The sequence below is a fragment of the Camelina sativa genome, chromosome 18 (assembly GCF_030686135.1).
Source record: "Camelina sativa cultivar CO46 ecotype springtype chromosome 18, ASM3068613v1".
Taxonomy (NCBI): Eukaryota; Viridiplantae; Streptophyta; class Magnoliopsida; order Brassicales; family Brassicaceae; genus Camelina; species Camelina sativa.
In genome coordinates, this window is record NC_141897.1 from 22680059 (window position 1) to 22701935 (window position 21877).

A 21877-nucleotide genomic window follows, 5' to 3' on the forward strand; every position below is an offset into this window, starting at 1 on the left:
GGGGCCTAAGAAGGAGTTTTATTATCGGTCCAAATGGGATCGGTTCAAGATCGAGTTATCATCTCGAGGAGGCGTGTTAAAATCTCATATGTGGTCCTTGGTTTGAAGGGGAGATTGTTGGAATACAATCCAAGTCTCACATCTGAAGTTTGATAAAACTATCGTTAATATATAAAGGGTTATGACCAATCTACTAATTGCCAATTGGTTTTTAGTTAGAAGTCGAAGACAAACCCAAATTTAACAGTTTTAACAAATGTATTTGATTTGTCTAGTATGCTCTTTTACTCTATGATAAAGCATTTATAGGGACTAGATTTATTAGACTAACATGAACTGTATAAGTAAGATATACCTAGATAGCGTTGTTAGCGTAGATAGCGTTGTTTAACAGTAGATAGCGTTGTTTTTGTTTTAACCACGGATTACAAAAGTTTTTGCTTTACATGTCTAGATAACTACTACAATATTTTAACCACGTTGGATTTTGAATAACACTCAACAAAGTAAGATATACAACCATCAAGGAGACACTTAGACGCTACACAAACTCACACCGGATTATACTTAGCTAACAGGTTTAGATAAAGATTTGGCAGTCCGAACATGGTTTAGATGGTCTAGACGTACGGCGTGTATGGCTTGGTGGTCTTTATATGTAATTACCTAATGTTGTAAGTTAAAGTAACATGATCAAAACCAAAAACCGTTTACTGTAACTCAAACCTTTGTACATTTTAATTTGGAGTTTGATCCAGCATGCATCTAAGTCATCCAAAAATCATATGCTAAGATTTCTCTATCCATGTATAACGATAACTAAAATGACATATATACCCGCAATTTGATTCCACTATATATGTGATGTATTTTTTTAAAAAAAACTAAGATATATATGCCTCCTAAATTCAGAATATACGGGAATGATCTTTTGCCCTTCGTTTCACGCAAAGTGCAAAATTTATAACTGTATAAAACTCCCGAAATATAATTTAGTTCGCACAAATAATATCATGACATCAGTAGAGAGAGGACACGAGATAAAACCGGGGGACCCGAGATCGTGTTGTATGTGTGTGAGAGTCTATGCTAAAATCTAAAGTTATGATGCAACACTATATATGTTTTTTTGTACACAATGTTTTATATATATAATTTCAATTTGTTATGTATGGATGAACCAATTATAATTCGTGAATAAAAATGCCATAACACCTACTAGCATGATTGGAAAAGTATGTTGGATGAATAAAAAATGTAATGAGTGTGACATGCCGACTATACGTGAGCTCTTACTTTAACGTACATTTATATATGGATGGGAGAATATGACGTTGCCATTTAACTTCTTATTCATACGCATTCTCTCGTTACTATAACTACTTATTATTGGTTTTAGTTTTTTTTTTTTCCTTTTATTTGGTATGAACGGTTATATTAATGATTGTATTTGTATATATAAAACTCCAGGTTTTGGTATGGGTGGACAAAATTACAATGATGCTCCTGTACACTCCCGTTCCATCTCCTCTCAATCATGTTTTTAAAACCCATCCTATACGACAATGCGATATCTCTCTGTCTCTTTCTCTTTGAGATCACACCCTGTTTATAAAACTGGCAAAAAATATCATAGCTTCGTCTTCGAACATCAAAAAACTATAAGAATGAAACAATCTAACATGACAACATATTTTTCTTCTTTCTTTCGCACTGTTCTTTTTTAAAATGTTAAACCTTAAGACAAACTTGTGAAATCTATATGGAAATCAGTTTTATTGCAACAATTTATGATAACCGGATAACCTTAGTCCCAATATATACCAAACCCGGTTTTATTTTTTTTTATAATGTTTGATATATATATATAGCCAACATGGAAACGCGATGGATGAAACTTGATCCTTCGTTTTGACATGTTAAGTCTTCAGTTTGTATCACAAAGATTAGATATTGTATCCGTAGCCTCACAATGCTTAAATTATATATTAAGTTTTAGTATGATCGTAATATTATCTTGTACGTACGCCATGCTTACAATAGTCGTAACAATAATATAAGCTAGCTGATATATAGTCAATGTTAGCTAGTAATTTTATCAGCATCTAGACCTCATTGTTTTTTTATATGTACTCTAGATCTCTACGGAAGTAAGTTAACAATTATACGTAGCATTCTTGTACAAATGTAACATCCTATAGTTAAAGATATTCTTGTGATGACACTTTTTCTGTGCTCTAGTAAATATTGGGGTGCATGAACTACTACTAACTCAATAACATGCATTAGAAGATGACTTGACATAATTAACCATTTAAAGGTATATTTAAACTTTTCAAACATCTTTGTACAGCATTAATTATTATGATTCACATGGAATTTGTACATAATCACAATATATCCAGGCTGATTTATTTTTAACATTCTTCATTTGGTTGTCCTCGATGGTATGATATTACTCATTCCGTTTAACCTAAATCCTTTTATATTATGTTAGCGTTTAACCTAAACGGCTAAATCTCACAAGTAGTTCCATTGAATGATTTAAAAATAAAATTTAACTTGAGGCGTCTACAAAACGGGCCCAAAACTAAGAAATATGTGTCAATCATATGTTATAATAATACAATAAGAAAAAAAAGAGTGGACAAAGGGAAAAGTGAAAAGCGGTTTTAGATGAGAGAATATGCATATACTATGGGCTGTCCACCGATTTCATGCAATGCAAACAAAATCTCGTTACGTACGAAAAATTAAAAATATTTAGTTTTGATGAACGAATAAATTGGAGACTCAATCAAACTAATCTATACTATATATGTAATCTAGCTGCAGATTCTCTCAATTAGGACAAATAATTACACATTTTCGCAGCTAGAGAGACATTACTTAAAATAGGGCGCTGCTAAGTGCTCGCAAACTCTTTCTTTTCCGACCCCTCTTAAACAAATTTATTTAAAGAATAATCAAGAAAATTTCCTAAAATCGTTTCGAGATTCTTTCGAAGTATATTAAATTTTAAAATCTTAAGAAAAAGACATAATTCTTCTTCAAACCTAAAGTGGTATTACTAGTATTAAATAGACCTAGTAGGGTTCTTATAAAAATGATTCGAAGAATTGTCTTTAATCAGAAAATAATAGTACTAATATGCTTTCTTGTGGAAGTCAAAATAACTGTTCCCCATAATTAAAATAAACTATATTTTTCAAGAACCCAACAAAGAAAAAAAAAATATATACTCTGCATCTTGCATAATTTTCCGCATCTACATCGCATCCCCCGATTTAAGCTTATTCTCATGCATTCCCTAAATGACACACCACATATTATTATTTATTTTTGTACAAAACTGTAGTTCATAAAAATTTTGTCAGTAACAAAGTTTTGTTTTTTTTTATGTCCTTGATAAATTTTATAATAAAACTAGGAGAGGAGAGGGGTGTTTTGTTGCAAAATCTAAAAATTTCTTTTACGCAAAAGTTTAAAAAAAAAAAAAACATTTTTGAGGTTTGGCGCATACGGAAAAGATGCGTGGTCGCCTGGCATTGGGTAACATGGACACGTGGACGTTTGAAGAAAGGCCACGTAGGGTTTGTGTTTATTCACGTGGTCTTGGCCCCTTCTCTTTGTCACACATTCACCTTCTTGAGAACCGAATCAGGTCAATCTTTGCTTCTTTTAATTTTTAACATTCTTTCTTTATCTCTTATCCTTAATGCTGAACTGATTATACTAGTCAAACATCATCTTACAGTATCAAATACAAAATTACTTAAATTTAGTATACATAAACACATTCTTTTTTTTTCCCTTCTCCTTTATGCTTAACTGATGTATTAATCTGATGTATCATATACAAAAGTACTTAAATTTAGTAGTATAATTAAACACATTATATCTTAATGTATTTTAGATACCTATATGACACATGCAAAGCTATATACACTAGAAGAAAGAAATAAAAATGATTGGTTATTTTTTCCATTATCTATGCTTTCGGATTAAAATTTCATTATTTTACGATAGAGTGCAGTTTTTATGACATACTGATGTAGGTCGTAGTGCAGTAAGAATTATAAATTTTAGTATCCTAAGTTTTAAGGTGAATTTTTCAATCAATTAATAACCACTACCGATAATAGAGTGTGAAAGTAGACAAACACAACGATAAGTTTAATTTGGTAGAAGGAAATATTAAACCAACTTCTTAGATGACATTATTTAGCAAAAAAAACTTCTTAGATGCCATCAAAATTAATATTAAGAAAAATGAAATCCATAATTTAGATTTTTTAGCTGTACAAAAAGTTTAAACAGATCATCAGCACTTGTTATTAGCTGGCACAACACCATTTACTTTATCCTCTTTAGTTAGTTTGAACATATTAAAAGTTAAATCTTTCGTTTATATATAAATATGAGATCAACTAGAAAAAAAAAAGAATCGTCTATCGAATTTTCTTACGTCTAGAGAGGGCTTTGACTTATGATTAGAATCCAAAGAGAAGTTAATACAGAAGAAGACGAAGTTATAATTAAAATTGACGAGCAGCTTTTTTGGTTAGTCACGTCGTCATGTGAAGACGAAGGAGATGATGAAGAAGCAGAAGAAGAGGAAGAGAAAGAGATAATGGAGATCATTAATTAGGAGAGGGTCACAATACATACCAGACAGTCCACTGAATCACTCTATGTAACTCCACAAACTCTCACGCATATCATAGCTTCTTCTGAATACAAACAACAAGCCTCGATCCATTAACCACAGACTTGTCCGTCTCTTCTTCCTTCCTTCCTTCTTCTTCTTCACACTCATCATCTTTGTAAATTCACAACACACACACATTTGTGGATGTGTGCCTACAGCGACACGTGGTGGGTTTATCTACGTTTTTTTGTGTACGATACCGTATATATGTATTTTTCAGGATGTGTGCCTATAGTTGTTAATTTGTTTACCTACGAAATGGTTATTTGTAAATTGTAATCGTAAGATGTATGCCGTGAACTTACTTTTAGTATGTTTCTACAATTTCAAGATATGTTTCTACAATAGTTGATTAACATCATAAGAATAACTTAAGTCCACCATAACTTGGTTTAATAGTGTTTTATGTTATCTATGCCACAAATTGTGGGGCCTTTATACTGTGTCTTTTGCTATTTTAATACAGACAGTCATTTGTGGACAAGCATACGATATTTCAATAATACATAAATCAAATTATATATTTGTAAAAGATTCATCAATGTTATTTCTTTGCTTTTGTTTCTTGTTCATCATTAAGTCAAAGAACGTATGTTTTCGTATTTTCAAAAATCATTTACAATCTATATATGTATTTTATACACTCACACATGTTATATAATCATATATGAAACGTTGAATGTATTATAGATTGAAAGTGAGTGAACTGAAAGGACGAGAGAGGCCTAAGACAGTTTGTTTGTTTTCGTGAACATGGAGCTTCTCTTTACCATGTGCTCTCTTTCTTCTTCTTATTCCTATTAATTTTTATTTACTTTCTTGTTTTTTTACGGTTTTATATATGAGAATAGCACTGAAGATGGGGCAAGAAGAAGTTCACATGCAAACATAAAAATATTACTCATATAAAAATGAAAAAGCTACATTCTAGGCATATGCATGAAATTATTTCACACGGATTTGTTTCGTATATAAATTTCATAGTATATATACATATTAGCAGTCAAGTAGCTAGATTTGCTTATATAAATGTAGTACTCTCAAATGTCACCCCTTTACTTTCGGATTAGTTAAATCACACCCTTAATGGTCCCTTGATGGCAAACAAATTATACAGTGCGTACGATGAGAACATATCATTAGAAATTCTAGAAGCTCCCATTTTTTCGGTCATTAGTTTATTTTCTTAATAATTACCGCGAATAGCCATTCAATTATTAAAAATTTGACTATGCTAAAGCGTTAATCAAAAGAATAAACGTCATATCAAACGTAAGACAAATGTGAACACGAAGGGCAATTATTTCTAAGGCCTACGCTTGGAAAATTTTCAGATTACTATTCACAAACATTACCTTGATTTAAGGGTCAAATTGCAATTCTTAAAGAAAAAACAAGCTAAGTGATGCTGATTAACAAATTAAATCAAAGATCTTGACGCAATTTAGTGTATGCGTATACACAACAGACAATTACGTAATACGAGTAATTCCCTCTCAACAATAATAATACGTAAATATAAATTATAATTTTTAAAAATATGGCAGATAAAAAAAAAAAAAAAAAAAAAAAACAAGAGGGGGTAGACAAATGTTCATCCGTTTTCGTCGAGACATGAAATTTGTGGGATCAATGTTTTCCTGTAAGGAAAGGGAATTAATCAATGTATATTACTTGCTCTCTTTTTGTTTCTTTGTCAATTTGATAACTCAAACAATTTGATACTATAATTTACATTTCTTTCATTGATATAATAAAGGCCTGAAATTTTGAGTCAAGTTTTCTTTTTTCTTTTCCAACAATTCGAGTCGGCCTTTATATTGCAAAGAGATTATTTACATTACGCTAATCAAACACATATATGCTATGACGACCGAATGGTTTGGAGTATATTATTAATCACACTTAAAACCATGCATATAACCATGTACCATATATAATAATAAATTGTAACAGCCAGAAACTGCAACTTTTGTTTAAAAATGATTAGAGTAAACACATAGATCGTCATTTAGACTAATATCTAAATCATGGTATTTATTTCAGTGGACGAATCTGTCTGTATACAATGCACGTATAGAGAGATATTAGAATCCAACAACTTGAAACTATGACACGAATTGCAGAATTTCTAAAAGTTTTACTGCAGTAACACCAATCATTAAACCAAAAAGTTTCCTATAGAATAATTAAATTATGGTTTCCGAAAGAAAAAATAAACTTTTGTGTTTTTATACTATGATTTTGAGTGAAACTCGGTTAGCAGTACTTTTTCTTTTTTTTTTCATAGGCTAAACTTACCAAAATAAAAAAAATACATCGATCCATGTCAAGTCTTGTAATATATATATAGCTCATCTATTCCTAGGTAGAGGCTAGAGCAAACAAAAATGTTTTTATTATTTGTCACGAGAAAACAATAAAATGTCTTAGCAATCAAAATAAAAACCATACATTGTATTAAAAAAACCCCATAAATATTAGATTGAGTTTTTGTTCAAAAAAAAAAAAACAAATAATGAAATAGTAGTAATCACAAATTTAACGGGAATCTTTATTTTTAAGTAATAGTATACTCACACACACACACACATCTCTGGATTGGATTGTATATATAAATACGCTTACAACTTCATCTTCTTTAATCCACAAAACTCACACACTCTGTTTTCTCTTCTTTTTTTTTTTTTTTATCATTATTACAAGAAACCAGAGTTTTCCATACAAGAGAGAGAACAAAGAAATGGAACTGTCGACACAGATGAATGTGTATGAAGAGCTTCTTGTTCCAACAAAGCAAGAAACCACCGACAACAACATCAACAGTCTAAGCTTTAATGGCGGATTTGATCATCATCATCATCAGTTCTTCCCAAATGGATATAGTATTGACTACCTCTGTTTCAACAACGAAGAAGAAGACGAAAATACCCTTATATACCCTTCTTCTTTCATGGATCTAATCTCTCAGCCTCCTCCACTACTTCTCCACCAACCACCACCGTTACAGCCACCGTCTCCGCCGTTATCATCCTCCGCAGCAGCAACGTTCGATTACCCTTTTCTTGAGGCGTTGCAAGAGATAATCGACTCTTCCTCCTCTTCGCCACCATTGATCCTTCAGAATGGTCATCAAGAAGATAACAACAACAACTTTCACAATCCAACGTCGTCGTATCCTTCGCCATTGATGGAGTCTGATCAGAGTAAGAGCTTCAGTGTTGGTTACTGTGGAGGAGAGACGAACAAGAAGAAGAGTAAGAAACTCGAAGGCCAACCTTCCAAGAATCTCATGGCGGAGAGACGGCGGAGAAAACGACTTAACGATCGTCTCTCTATGCTCCGATCCATCGTCCCAAAAATCAGTAAGGTAATTTTATAATTACTCTAATAATCGTCAAAATAATAAAACGATTGATCTTTTTTTAATTAGTAGATTAATGTATTAGTATATAGTATGACATGGGTTCATAAAGATATTAACCTTTCTAATGATCTTCTTCTTAATTAACCCCAAAAATCTAAGTCTAACCCTAGCTACGGTTTTTGTGTTCTGTCAAGATCTGTTTAACCTTTGATTCGAAAGATCAACAATGATTCGTCCTTTTTTCTTTTTTTTTGAATAGTGAATTAATTATATAAACTGGTTTCAAATTCAGCCTTTTGGTATATATTATTCTTTTTAACATTATGTGTGTTGTTTCTTCTTGTTTGAACCCTTTTTTTTTTCCCCGTCAAGATTGTTTAATTATGTTCTTACTTTTATGGGAATCTACAGACCCGGTTGAAAAGTGAGTAAATCATTTAAAAGTTTTTTTTTTTAAATAATGATTCTATTGGTTTTTGTTCCAAAAACAAAAAACAGATGGACAGAACATCGATATTAGGAGATGCCATAGATTACATGAAGGAGCTTTTAGACAAAATCAACAAATTACAAGATGAGGAACAAGAACTTGGAAATAGCAACAATTCACATCACTCTAAGCTCTTCGGTGATCTCAAGGATCTTAATACAAACGAACCTATGGTCAGAAACTCACCAAAGGTACACAAAAGATATTTTTCATATATATTGCTTACACTGCTCTCTTGTATTTTTTTACATATAAGCCCCTTTATTCATGAATTGTTACAAACAAACTCTCTGTAGTTTAAAATCATTGGTTTTTTATTTTTTTTGTTAAAAACCACTAACTAATATATGTTGATGCTGATTTTGTTTATGTTGTGGATAGTTTGAAATAGACAGAAGAGATGAGGATACTCGAGTTGATATATGTTGCTCGCCGAAACCGGGATTGCTTCTATCTACTGTTAATACATTAGAGACTCTAGGCATGGAGATTGAACAATGTGTTATAAGCTGCTTCAGTGATTTCTCTTTGCAGGCTTCTTGTTCTGAGGTACTTATACATACACAAATTAGTATGATATATCAGATATACTGTATATGGTATCTTAATTATCTAATTGTAATGAGATTGATGATGAGTTTTGTTGTGTGTGTTAATTTATAGGGAGCTGAGCAGAGAGATTTCATTACCTCGGAAGATATAAAGCAAGCATTATTCAGAAACGCAGGTTATGGAGGAAGTTGCTTGTAAGGGAGTTGCCATGATTGATATTTTAATAAACCAAAACGATTGTTTATTTTTAATAATAATAGCTCTTTTATAAACTTTTTAGATGTTGTGTTTAATTCCCTTGTCAGTTTGATTTTTTTTTTTCTAGGGGAACACATTATGAGTTGTATAAAAGAAAGGAAATTAAAAAAAAGAGATGTTATTTTCTTGGATAATTATTGGAAGTTATTATTTTATCCTTATATCATATTATGTATCTAAAATGAAGGACACTCGATAGATAATTGAAATTAGGGTTTGTAGATGACAGTGACCGATGTATCTAGGTTCGAAAGATGCATCCAAGAAAAGCGTATTAATCATCATAAAGGTTTTAAAAGGCTAATCATAAGAGTAATTATAATGCTAATGACTGTACCTCCACCAATCAACACATTCATCATTACAAAGGCAGTGTTGTCAGTCAGTACGTCACCAATTTAATCTTAGTGATAAAACATTTTATTAATCAGTGAAAACTTTTATTCGGAGAGGGCCTAACATAGGATTAAACAATACTACACGGCCAGGCCCATATATACAGAACAGAACAAGCGTGGTCTCCCGATCAAAAATAGTCAACGCAGTGTTTAGTGTCGGTTGTTTGGTCCACCGGAATTGTAATGGATATCCCAATGGGCTATTAGAACGGTAACTGTAAGTATAGATCAAATGGGCTTTATTTACTAGCCCATATATATAAGTTTTATTATTTATCACATCTCCCTTGCCATAGATAAATTAGAAACAACTTAGAGCTCTATTTTCTTTATAAAATAAAAAGTGTATAATGTATCTGTTAATGGGATAACAACTTGAAAATATAATCAAAACTCTCTATTTTTGTTGCTGTTTTCAATATACAGTTGAACCTCTATAAATTAATATTCGGTAAATTAATAATCTCTATAAATTAATAGATTTATACGGTCCCAAATTAGGACTAGTGTAATTTTGGACATTATTCGATAATACAATAAAATAAAAAAAATTTTGAAAATCCTTTGTAAATATATGGTCCTATCAGTAATATAAATTAATAATTATATAGAATTATCTAAATATACGTATATATCGACACATTATTTTTTTATTATAGTTTATTTTTGATATTTTTACTGGATAAAAATCTTTGAGTGCTATTGTCAAAACATGACAATTGTTATTTTCATTGTTATTGATTTTATGAAAATATTAGTTATAACCATTAAATCTTATTTTAATGTTTTTTTACCATATTAGGAAAAAATTTCTATAAATTATTTAATTTATCGAGAAATTAAAATCTTTATAAATTAATAGATTTTTATAGTCCTAATATTATTAATTTATAGAAGTTTTACTGTATAATCAAAAACTCATTGTATCTAAAAATAGAACGTTCCGTTGAGTTATTTCATTTATACAAATGGAAAATATAATCATTGGACTAAAGAATCAACACATAAAGAATAAAGCCTGACTTCTAAATTTCGAAATTTCCAATAAAGGAATTGTATGAAACAAAATATATTGATATTTTATATTTAATTAAGAAAGAAGAACTCCACTTGCGCTGTTGCGCACTATGAAACAACTTGCCACAGCAAAAAAAAATCAAATAGCATGACGAAAATGAGACTTACGCTATCGTCCATAGACAACAAACAAAAGGCCCTAAAGATTCATTTCACTTTTTTTTTTTTTTCTGTCATGAAGATTCATTTCACTTATACGTCAGGTTTCTCACTTAGTTAGATAGGTAGACTTATTATCAATGATAATAATCGCAATGATTGGAAACATTGAGAAAACATAATATCAAGAACGCAGTCTACATTAAACCCCAAAAAAAAAAACAAGCTTGAAAAAGCAAATATCATAAACTACTAGTACATTATGCAGGTCTAACCTGCAGGAATCTCAGTATACAACTTGCAAAAGCACATATACACTATAGAACATACACGTGTGTATGACATAGCCTTGTCCATATCCAAGTTTTAACATTATCTTCAATTTGGATTACTAATGATGAATCCTTTTCGAATTCTGATCAAGTTGTGTAGCAGCCCTTTCTTAATCATACCTGACAGATATTACAGAAAACAAAAGGTCCCAAAAAAAGAGAATATAATGGGACAGGTATGGATGGTGAAGTTTAGTTTTCTTAAGTATGGTATTTTTTCTAATAATCTGCAAAGCATTTCATCAAGAGATGAATCTATCAATAACATATGGATGATCCAATTAGTGTCACGCCTAATTATGATGGATTATAGCCTCCAAGAGATTACGGTCCACACAATACATTAGTTTGAATTTTTTAAGATTTAAGATGCTTTTGAATTATGTGGCCAATCTCATGAGAAATGATTCTAAGCAAATTTGTGGTTTTAACCGCAAAGGAAAAAGCAGAGGATTTGGTATTAATCCATGGCGAGTTGTTTTTTCAATTAAAATATCGCCATGTACCTAACATTCTTCTACATGGACTTCCACTACAACCGTTTTTGAAATAAAATAATTATTTTTGTTCTGTATTCGATATCTTCTTATATATTCATCGTAGCTATTAATATTAAAAAAAAAGAATTAAAACAAATAAAAACGAATAAAAATGAAAAATAAAAATAATGATTGGAAGAAAAAATGAAAAGGTGACGTCAGGATAAGAGAAGGTCACTAGGAGATGTTTCCCCCATGTGACCTTGTTCAATCTCAGGCCCGCTCTTGTCTTGCTTATCATCCGTACGTTTTACATTATACTCCACTTTTCATCATTTTCTTTCAAAAAAATTTTCTTTTCTATATTATACATAATAATCTTTGATTTTTTAGTTGACTATATTGTGTACTGTATTGTATTGTGTTGAGTTCTTTCGAGGAATGTACGTATTATTAAAAAAAAAATGTACGTATTATTGCGTACCAACTTTCAAGGAAAACTTGTTAACAGTTAATTATGACAAAAAAAAGACATTTTAAAATAGTTTTTCAAAAATCATTTATTTTAAAAGAATTTTTGGTTTCTTGCTCAAACGATTCAGAAGGAAGTGCAGAACGGAACTCCTAACATACATATTCAATCAAACTCAGCTACAGATGGTGCTGTCTTAGAACGGAAGTGGCTCCCTCCGCACCATGGCTGGTTAAAATGTAATGTTGGAGTTTCATGGTCAAAAAGGAATTCGTTATTGGGGGGATCCTGGGTACTAAGAGATGAGCAAGGTAAGGTTCTGTTTCATAGCAGAAGAGCTTTCTCCGCCATTCTCACAATGGAAGAGGCAAACCTTACGTGTGTGGTATAGGCTATCGAAAGCATAAGGAGCCATAATTTGGACCATATCATTTTTGCAATCGAAGACCCTGTCTTAGTTGGAACAGTCCTTAGACCGAACGCTTGGCCCTCCTACAAATATCAAGCAATGGAATTGCGGAGGGTCTTGGGATGTTATCAAGATTGGAGGTTGGTTATAGAAGGATCACAAGCAAACAGAGGAGCTAGCCTCATTGCAAAAAGTGTCACTGCAGAATGTCGGATTCATTCTTATGTAGCAGATGGACATCCAAGCTGGTTGAATAGCCTATTGGAAGAAGAAAGAGTTTAAAGCCTCTGATTCTGTTTTTCTGGGTAATCCTTTTGTTAAGAGTTTCTTGGTGTAGGCCTGATTTCAAATAGGCAGGTAGGAGTAATATATATGTATCTGTATTAGGCACTTGAATGCTTGTAAAAGTTGATCTTCGGGTTCAGTTTTATAAATATTAACAGATGACAAAAAAAAAAAGAATTTTTGGTATTTAATATATTATTTTTTGAGTAGTGACAAGGAATTCTGCTTTCGTCTAAAATAATAAAGTGGTTATAAAAGAAAAGCTCATATCTAACAATTTATAATCTGGTTATATTAATTTATGTTATCTTGTGAGGCGAGGTGTTTTAAGTTTTTTTTTTTGAAAGTTGGAATTATAGCATATTATATAATTTATCAGCTAAAAAACAAAATAAAAAGAGATAAAATGGCATGATCCCTAGGTTTCAGCGGTGATTGCGGTGCCTCACATGTTTTCATATGTCTACAGTCTATTTTCAATGGTTTTTCATGATAATAATTTTTTAAAACAATAATATTTTGACAATATATAATAGGTCACATTGTGTATATATATTTTTAAAAATCTTATTTTTTAACCATCGGAGTTTCCGGAATGTATAAAAACATCACACATGTATTTTGTGTAGACTGAAATTTTTATGCTCAGCTTCCATGTTACCGGGTCTCTTTAATTTCATAGCGTCATAAAACGAGATTAATTAATCGAACTATTTGTAGTAGACATGCAACAAAATAATATCCCACGAAAAATGGTCGCGGAAGAACCACGAAGCATTAGATAACGTCATCAAAGGAATCAGTACAGTCAAATTGTACTTTGCAGTGTAGGACGCACTTGAAACAGCAACACTGTTTATTTTGCATTTATCGAAATACAAAAGTATTTATTTTTAACTCTTAACAAAAGATTTAATTTCTTGGATTGAACAAAATTCATTAATTTATCTCTAATATTTACCGTTTTTTTTTTGGTTTCTTGTGACGCGTTTTGAAATTCGAAACTTGATATGCATAAAAATAGATTTGATGCCAAGCTTCTATTTAATTAGTTTATTAACTTTTGTTATTTTATTTTATTTGGTTGCATAATTGATAATTAGTGGACTTGAGCATAAGATAAATCTCTATCGATCAGATTCGAGGATAAATTTTGGATTAGAATATTAGGATCAACCAATGGATTTAACGGGACTGAAAAAAAAATCATCAAATCACAAAAATATAAGAATAAAATAAGCAAAAAACAGTGAAATTAGGTCATGAAGTTGATTGTTAATGTTGGAGGGTCCAAGTGGTGGGGATGTGTTTTTGAGCACTTGGTTATAAGAAACTTGTCACTGACGTCAATTTTTTCGATTTGTAAAACTTTAGTGCCCAAATATAAAGATTTTCTGTTTTATATTTTGAGGGTCCCTAACTTTTTATTAAACATTACAGTGTTTAATATATATTTTTGGCAATTAACGGAATCGGCATCGTAATTAACGGAGGGCTATTTTTTACATCTAATCCCTATTCTATCCTAATAATAGTTACCAAATTAACTTTTGGTGGTAAGACGTCAATTTCAGTAATTCCATTTAAAAAAAAACATGTCTCGTTTTGTAAGAATTTTAAGATATCTGATCTTATTATTTGGTTTACCCCATCCAAAGAGTTAAATATCTAATGGCGGAAAAGAAACAATTATTTGTTTTCTTGTGCATACTGTAAAATGTAATAATTTTATATCATTCTATATTACGAAAAATGATAAATATTATGTAATGATTAACCACGGAGACATATTGTTGTACCGCACAAGATTGAAACTTTGGTTTTGCAGTTTTTCTGATCAAAGGCATCAAACGTGGTTGCATAAAACACCTTTTTAAAACTTTGGATTATTAGTATAAAAGGAAATGTGAAGAATCATGCAATCTTCATTGGCTATTTCTGGTACAATTCATACAGATCTCGAGTTGTCCTAAATTGCCAGCAATCTGTTGTTTTGGTAATATTTTTAAAATATAAACTTCTTAGTATTAAAAACTTCGGGTATCAATTCATTTGTAGCCAAGGAAAACAGAATTGAGTCAGGACATCGACGTCGAAATTATCGTCCGACGAAATGTGCCATGTGTTTTGTGCGCTTACATAGGTAGTAGCACAAACAGATAGGTGGGTAGTCTGTTTAACATAAAAACAAATTTACTGTTGCTGCCCCCAAAAAAAAAACTGTACTATTTTATGGTATATATGTTTTAAAAAGATATAACTTATGCAGTTATGAGAAAACTGTTGTCAGTAAAAAACACTCAAATTACATAAATCTGTTTTGATAAATAATCATGCCATTCTGTTTTTATTTTCTTCGTTGCACAATAAAGACCACTCCATATTTGTTATTAACTGACTACAAAAATAAATAATCAGTGATAAGAAAAAAAAAATTAAAATGTAAAATTTATGATCCATATGTACATCAAAACGAGATATTTCGACATTGTCGGCCCTTTTTTTTTTGGTTATCTTATAGCTAAATTAAATCTAATACAAAGGAACGGGAAACCGAGGCGGCTTGACAGGCGGTGACTGCGGTGGAGTTTGAACATCGACAGTGAGTTTCTCCGGTCGAGGTGGTGCACACGGACACGGCAATGCTATGAATTTGGGTGTATTGTCTCCAGGCATTAGTACCGGTACGCTCAGATTTTGAGGCTTCTTCATTTCCTGTTCATAAGAATCATTTTTTATTAGTTAAAAATCTTTCACCTTATGAGTAAAAAAATAAAATAGTTAAAAAAAAAGAACGTAAATTACAATTAGTGACAGAAATGTTAAAATATTTCGACTTTCATCTCAAGTAAATTACAACTTCGATACGATATTAATGTTATCTTCAATAGTTATTTCTCCAAATTAAAATTCCTTTATTTTTTTAAGTATTTAATTAAAAACTAAATTCCTAAAAACAATTTTTTTTTGCTTACACGTTTAATTTTATTTTATTTTTGACAAACACTTACACGTTTCAAAGTTCTTTTTTTTTTAATTATATAATTAATAGAGATCAAAGAATTTGGGAAATAATAAAATACAAAAAAAAATTGAGTAAAGGGAGAGAGGGAAGTTACCGGAAAAAGGGGTTTGGGTTTGTAAGGATTAGACTCGATGTCGGCGGCGGAGGGACGGGTGGAGGCATTGGCTAAAGAGCGGCGGAGAGAACGATGTTTGTCCCAATGGTAACAGCAAGAGAATATTCCGGAGAGGCTGAAAATGATAATAAGAAGCAGAGCTGTGCCTAGAGGGAATCCTAGTGACGGCCGAGAAGCATCCATGTGTGGCGGCGAGAAATCTTGAGTGTTCTCCATCTTCTACTACTACGGTGGCGACGATGTTGTTGTAATCAACGGCTGAGATTTTGAGCTGATGATTTTGTTCTCTCATGTGTTAGAGAGAGAGAGAGAAAGTGAGGAGAAGAGAAGAAGAAGCTTTGTGAGTTTGGTGAGAACAGGGGACGGGGAAACAAGAAGAGATAGGGAGTGATTATTTATAAAAGTTTTTTTTTTTTTTTTTGCAAATAAAATGAAAAGAAATATTAAAATGTATACTTTTTTTTTTTTTTGGTTTTACAACTGTGAAAAAGTTCTTCTCAGTACAAAAAAGCAAATATGCTGTACAATAAAGTTGTCCCTTTTCTTTTCGCCGTTGAATTTTTTTATTCCCCTGTTAATAATTATATCATCAAAGGATGGATTATTTTTTCAAAAATATAAGGATTATGTTTCTTGACTTTGTTGAATCATTTTACTATTTTGATTTTATGCAGTGGATTTAGACTCTCTTTTTTTAATGAAAATTAAGTTTTAATGAGTGAAAAAAAATTTGTATTCCATGACGTGAAATTAATTAGCTAACTTTTATGGATTCCTTGGAGATGTTGATATTAGAATAATATGTGAGATTCTTTTACCAAAATGAAGATATACGCATGCGAAGTTTTAATCTTCTGAAGTAACCAAAGATGAAATTTTTGAGTTATATATTTATATATATTATTATTCGAAATGAAAATACAGATTTGATGAATAATCTACAAACGTAATGAACAACTAGATATCAGTGGGATGGAACAACTTAATAACAAAATAATGTAATTTATTCACCCAAAAAAAAACAAAATAATGTAATTTGATGGTATGCAAAATGCTAAAAAAACAATTAAATATCAGCTAACAACTGTTTATTTTTTAATAATACATAATTTAAGTTACATATTTTATTATATTCTCATTTTTCCTTACAAAAAATTCTAACAAACAAATCAAGTTGTTAATTCAAATGATTAATTCTTAAATGGAAATAAATGAAGCTTGAAAAAGGGAAGAGAGAGTGGAAAATGTACGTGGAAAGAGGAGAGAAGAGAGAGGGCTGCTTGTACGGAGACGTCGTGGGCTCCAAGATCCACCATGTTAAACTTTTCAGCCGTTGCTGCTTCCTACCTAATCTTTACTTACTTACCCTAATCCTTACTCTTATCTCCACTAGCTACTCCTACCAAATGTATTACTAACTTACTCTTTTCTTGCAATAATCATAGGCTCTCCTCGTAACTCGTAAGTACCAAAACAAAACAGTTTCTAATCTATATGTCTTTACTGGTGTTTTAGAAAGGGGTCTAGGACAACATAATTCAAAGTTATCATTCATTCTCTTAAATTAATGACAAAGAAAAAACTTGTATTGTTTTATGATTTGTTTTATGATTTACTCAAGGAATAACGTTGGCTCGTCCATCTCCACCGACGATATTCTATTAAATTTTCTATATGAGTTTTCAACATTATATAATATAGTTTTCACGTATTTTTTAAATGCGAGAGGAAAGTATATGCGGGTACAAGTACTATTATGCTAGCTACCAAATCAAAACAATTATCACATGATTTGTCTCTATTCGATCCATTAGTTTTTCAACAATTACATAAATTCTGATCGAGAGATTCTTTATTACATCTTTTGATTTGGTTGTTAGATATTTATCACGATGTGATAAAAAAAATATATATATTTAGTTATTTAATCTATATAGTACATATATATGCCATACGCCAAATCGGAATAAACGTTTTGCTCTACACATAAGTTGTTTGATGCACTTTCACTGTTTGATACTATATATTAAGTGAAGTTTGCATATGTATTAAAGATGGCAAAATTTGTCCAAATTGTAATTCTATTTGTTGATATGAAATTTTGTAATATGAGATTTAATTACATAACAATGATACTAATACGGCCAGTCGTTACTACCTTGAATTCGTAGTCAATTAATGAATATTGTGTTTTGCCGACCTTTGAATCAAAAAAGAGGAAACTTTCCAAATTTTGTGTGATACCATATCGAAGCCAAGGCTCTCTAACCTCTCTTTATAAAGACGAAAATAATATATATGGTCATGTGCATTGATGCTGTGTGGGCGCGTGTTTATATCAGCCACACCAGAATCGTAACGATTGTAAGAGAAGTTGAGTACTACTCGTTGATCGTACGTAAGCCATTTAGTTTTCGTATTCGTTAGTTTTTTTTTTTAATATAAAAGAATTTAAAGGTGTTCGAAAAACAAAAAAATGTGCAAACTTCATAATTTTATGAGAGAAGTTGTTGAACATCAAAAACAGATAATGTGGAATGACGAATTGTGTATGCTTGGGTCCAAACACCGTCCCAAGACAATTAGTCCCCACTTACTCTTTAACATGTCTCCTTCACATATATACGCTCTCTTTATTTTCATCTTTCGTTACCAATCTAATTTTATTGCGTGAATCTGATAGTTTTCAACAAAAATTTATTCATTTTTCATATGCATTAATTTTTGATTGACTACGAAAGACTTTAGTTGTGATAATTAAGATATGGCATCTACTAATCATGTATTTAGTGATTAAGATGTTGTTGAGGCGTGGTTCATACGTTGATTATATCCACTTGGTCACTATAACATAAAAGAAAAACGGAATACAAGTAAATCCAAAAAAAATGATATCTTCTCCGATCCGATAAAAATCCATATTATAGGTAAAATATTTTACATAGCAAAAATGCAAAAAAAAAAAAAAATAATAATAATCTCATTTTCCGGATGACTATGAAACATAGTTACGTCAAAAGTTTGGGACTTTTGCCGGCAAGGCGTATCAACTTTTTTTATTTTTATTTTTCAATATGTCAATTTCTATTTTTTTTTTAAAACATCTACGAGAAAATAAGGGTTTGAAAACATTGTTTTCTTTTTTTAGATTACAAGTCATAATAAAAAATAAAAAAAGCTGTCAAATATATACGACTCAAAACTACTACAATTTCGAATTGAAAATGACGAAAATGGACCTGAGCGTTTTCGAGTTTGGACCTTTGGCCTTTTGAGTTCCTAAGGGACAAATATTGGTCCATAAATCTTTAAACGACTTCACAACTGAAACTACAGATATCGATGATAAGACTGATCTGAGAATTTTTTGTTATTTATTTATATATAGTCTTTGACGTGTATGTAACTTCTTAATAAATAAACGTAACATGTTTGATCGTTGAAGATACCAATATAACAATAATTTAAATTTTGTCACATGGGACAGTATCAGTAACCCATATGTGTATACTATTAAAGTCAATATTAAGTTGGATTTTACGGCTGCTATACAAATCTAATGAAAAAAAAACAAAAACAAAAGAGTAGCTGCCGTGTGGAACTCGAATTTGACGATAACTCTTACTTTGATTCTGACTTAATTTTTCTTTTTTGGTATAGCTGTATTTTGTCTTTGCATCTTTAATTATAAATACCGCCAAAATTCAGTTAGTCTCTAAATTTTAACTTCCTTGTTTTTTTTTTGTTCCTTTCTATAAGACATTTGTTTCCGATTTTTTGAGTTTCATACGGACTAGGATAGCATACGGTTGCTAAACCAGTGAGCACTCTATTTATTGATAACGTGACACTAACCTGTCCTCGAGGTACGATACGACATTATATGATCCACTTGGATTTCATAGTAATTGACAGTCTCCAATGGTTGTAAACGTAACAAGCAATATTTTCATACAAATTATAGTTTACTGGAAAGTAGACTTGCTATTTTAACTTGCAATCACAACTACAAAAAATATCTATAACAAAAATATCTATCTCTTTTAATGTGTGTGTGAACTGTATATGGGTCTTGAACTGGTCACCGCCGTTTCTTTTAGGGTCAATGAGTATGTTATCCACCAAACCCATCTTACACTTTTCACATCACAACTTGTGTTTGTGTGTGTCTTTGCTTTCTATCAAGACTAGAAAAAATATCCTATAAAACGTGTTTTAACCATTATAATTGTTAACTCTAAACCAAGTTTTTAACACTTTTTTCATATCCATCACAACTTGTGTGCTTTGCATTTTTGTCCTAAGCAAAACCCGTAAAACGTTTTTAAATGTAATCTTTCGTTAATCCACTAATGAAGGACATAGACATATCATCTACGTACTAATTAGGATTTCAAAAGGTTATGCAGCATGTTGCTCGGTTTGTTTTTGAGAGTGACGCAAATCTGTCTTTTCTCCAACCTAATCAAAGATACATAGCGATTCGGTGACATCAATTCTAGAAACACAAAAAAGATTTGATTTAACTGAGAAATTGATTTAATATGCATTTATAGCCTCTTATGTTATGGAAAAATCCAAACCTGTTGCACAAGTAAAAACTAAGCTGTAGGGGGACCATGCTGATGTAGACCAAGACCCATAGCGATAGGTACTAATCCAAACACAATGTTGATGTCCAAATCGGTCATAATTAGAATATTTAGTTCGGTGAAAAGGAAGTCGAAGCTTTTTTTATAGATTGGTAAGAGATACAAAAGACGGGTTACAAAACTAACTTAGACGAGTTAAAGTAACTTGATTAAGAACCGAAGACGAACTGCGAGCTCGTCGTTTCAGAACTATTTGGTGAGTTATCTTGTACTTTTCGTATCTTTATTCCCTTTTTTTCTGAAACCTTTTTACGGACGCTGTACGTCCGTATTTATAGGGAAATGTGTCGGTTCGTTCCCTAAGAAGACCAAAATACGCTTCTTTCCTAAAAAGTTTATTTGGGCTTTTAATGGATCTTTAATGGGCCGAGCCTTTTGATAAGGGTGTGGATCCACTCTTAACACACAGATGTTATTCGATATATAGAAGAAAAAAACAATTGTTTGTTTAATCCAATTCATATACAGCTAGATTATATATCTCGATCCTTTTGAAAATGTTATCTTATGTAATAATTAATTATGAGGAATGAAGAAATATCCTACAGGAGGTCTTATGTGAAAACTCGAAGGTGTATTCGATTTTGGGTCAAATACATTCTCATGTCTTATACGAAAGTATTAAAAATTAATTATAGTATTTTGCTGTGCAAATCCGATTTAGTTTTCTAGTCGTTTGACCGTAAATAAGAAAGTGATTTAGTTTTTTTTTTTTTTTTGTGCACAAGAAAGAGGTATTTAATTTATAACAATTGGACAATTATTAATTAATTGTTTTGTTGGATACAAAGATATATAAACATTGACAGCAACGTGACTGGCTAACGAAGAAAAATATCGTTCGTACATATATTACTAAATTCAGAACCTAATGCCGGGAGAGAGAGAGAGCTTATGTATACAGGTCAGGTCATTAATAAGGGATAGTGACTTATGGGCCAATGTTACAAACAGCGAATTAAAAGCCCAATTAAGAATTTTATATCTATTGTATATGCTGCTAGTGTGTAAAACAGTCTGGGCCCAAATAAACAGTCGAACATGTCTTGTCGTTGATAAATTTGATCACTCTAATTGTTAATTAATTAATTAAAAACGAAATTAGTAGTAATTAATCGGGGCTGTGTAGTGGCATCATCATCATTAATCGAAGACT

The 21877-nt window shown here is 31.2% G+C and overlaps 2 protein-coding genes across 2 annotated transcripts; one reads left to right on the forward strand and one right to left on the reverse strand.

The window, feature by feature from the left end:
* Positions 1–7088: 7088 nt before the first annotated feature.
* On the forward strand, positions 7089–9512 carry LOC104762745 (transcription factor bHLH93). The gene is made up of 4 exons (XM_010486097.3): positions 7089–8081; positions 8577–8759; positions 8950–9117; positions 9232–9512. Exons 1-4 carry the CDS (start codon positions 7455–7457, stop codon positions 9316–9318), a joined length of 1065 nt encoding a protein of 354 aa, XP_010484399.2. The 5' UTR covers positions 7089–7454; the 3' UTR covers positions 9319–9512.
* A 5735-nt stretch (positions 9513–15247) lies between these two features.
* Positions 15248–16430, reverse strand: LOC104762746 (uncharacterized protein At5g65660). Its single transcript, XM_010486098.2, has 2 exons — positions 16049–16430; positions 15248–15644 (listed from the first exon to the last, which is right to left on the reverse strand). Exons 1-2 carry the CDS (start codon positions 16283–16285, stop codon positions 15462–15464), a joined length of 420 nt encoding a protein of 139 aa, XP_010484400.1. The 5' UTR covers positions 16286–16430; the 3' UTR covers positions 15248–15461.
* Between the last annotated feature and the right edge of the window lie 5447 nt (positions 16431–21877).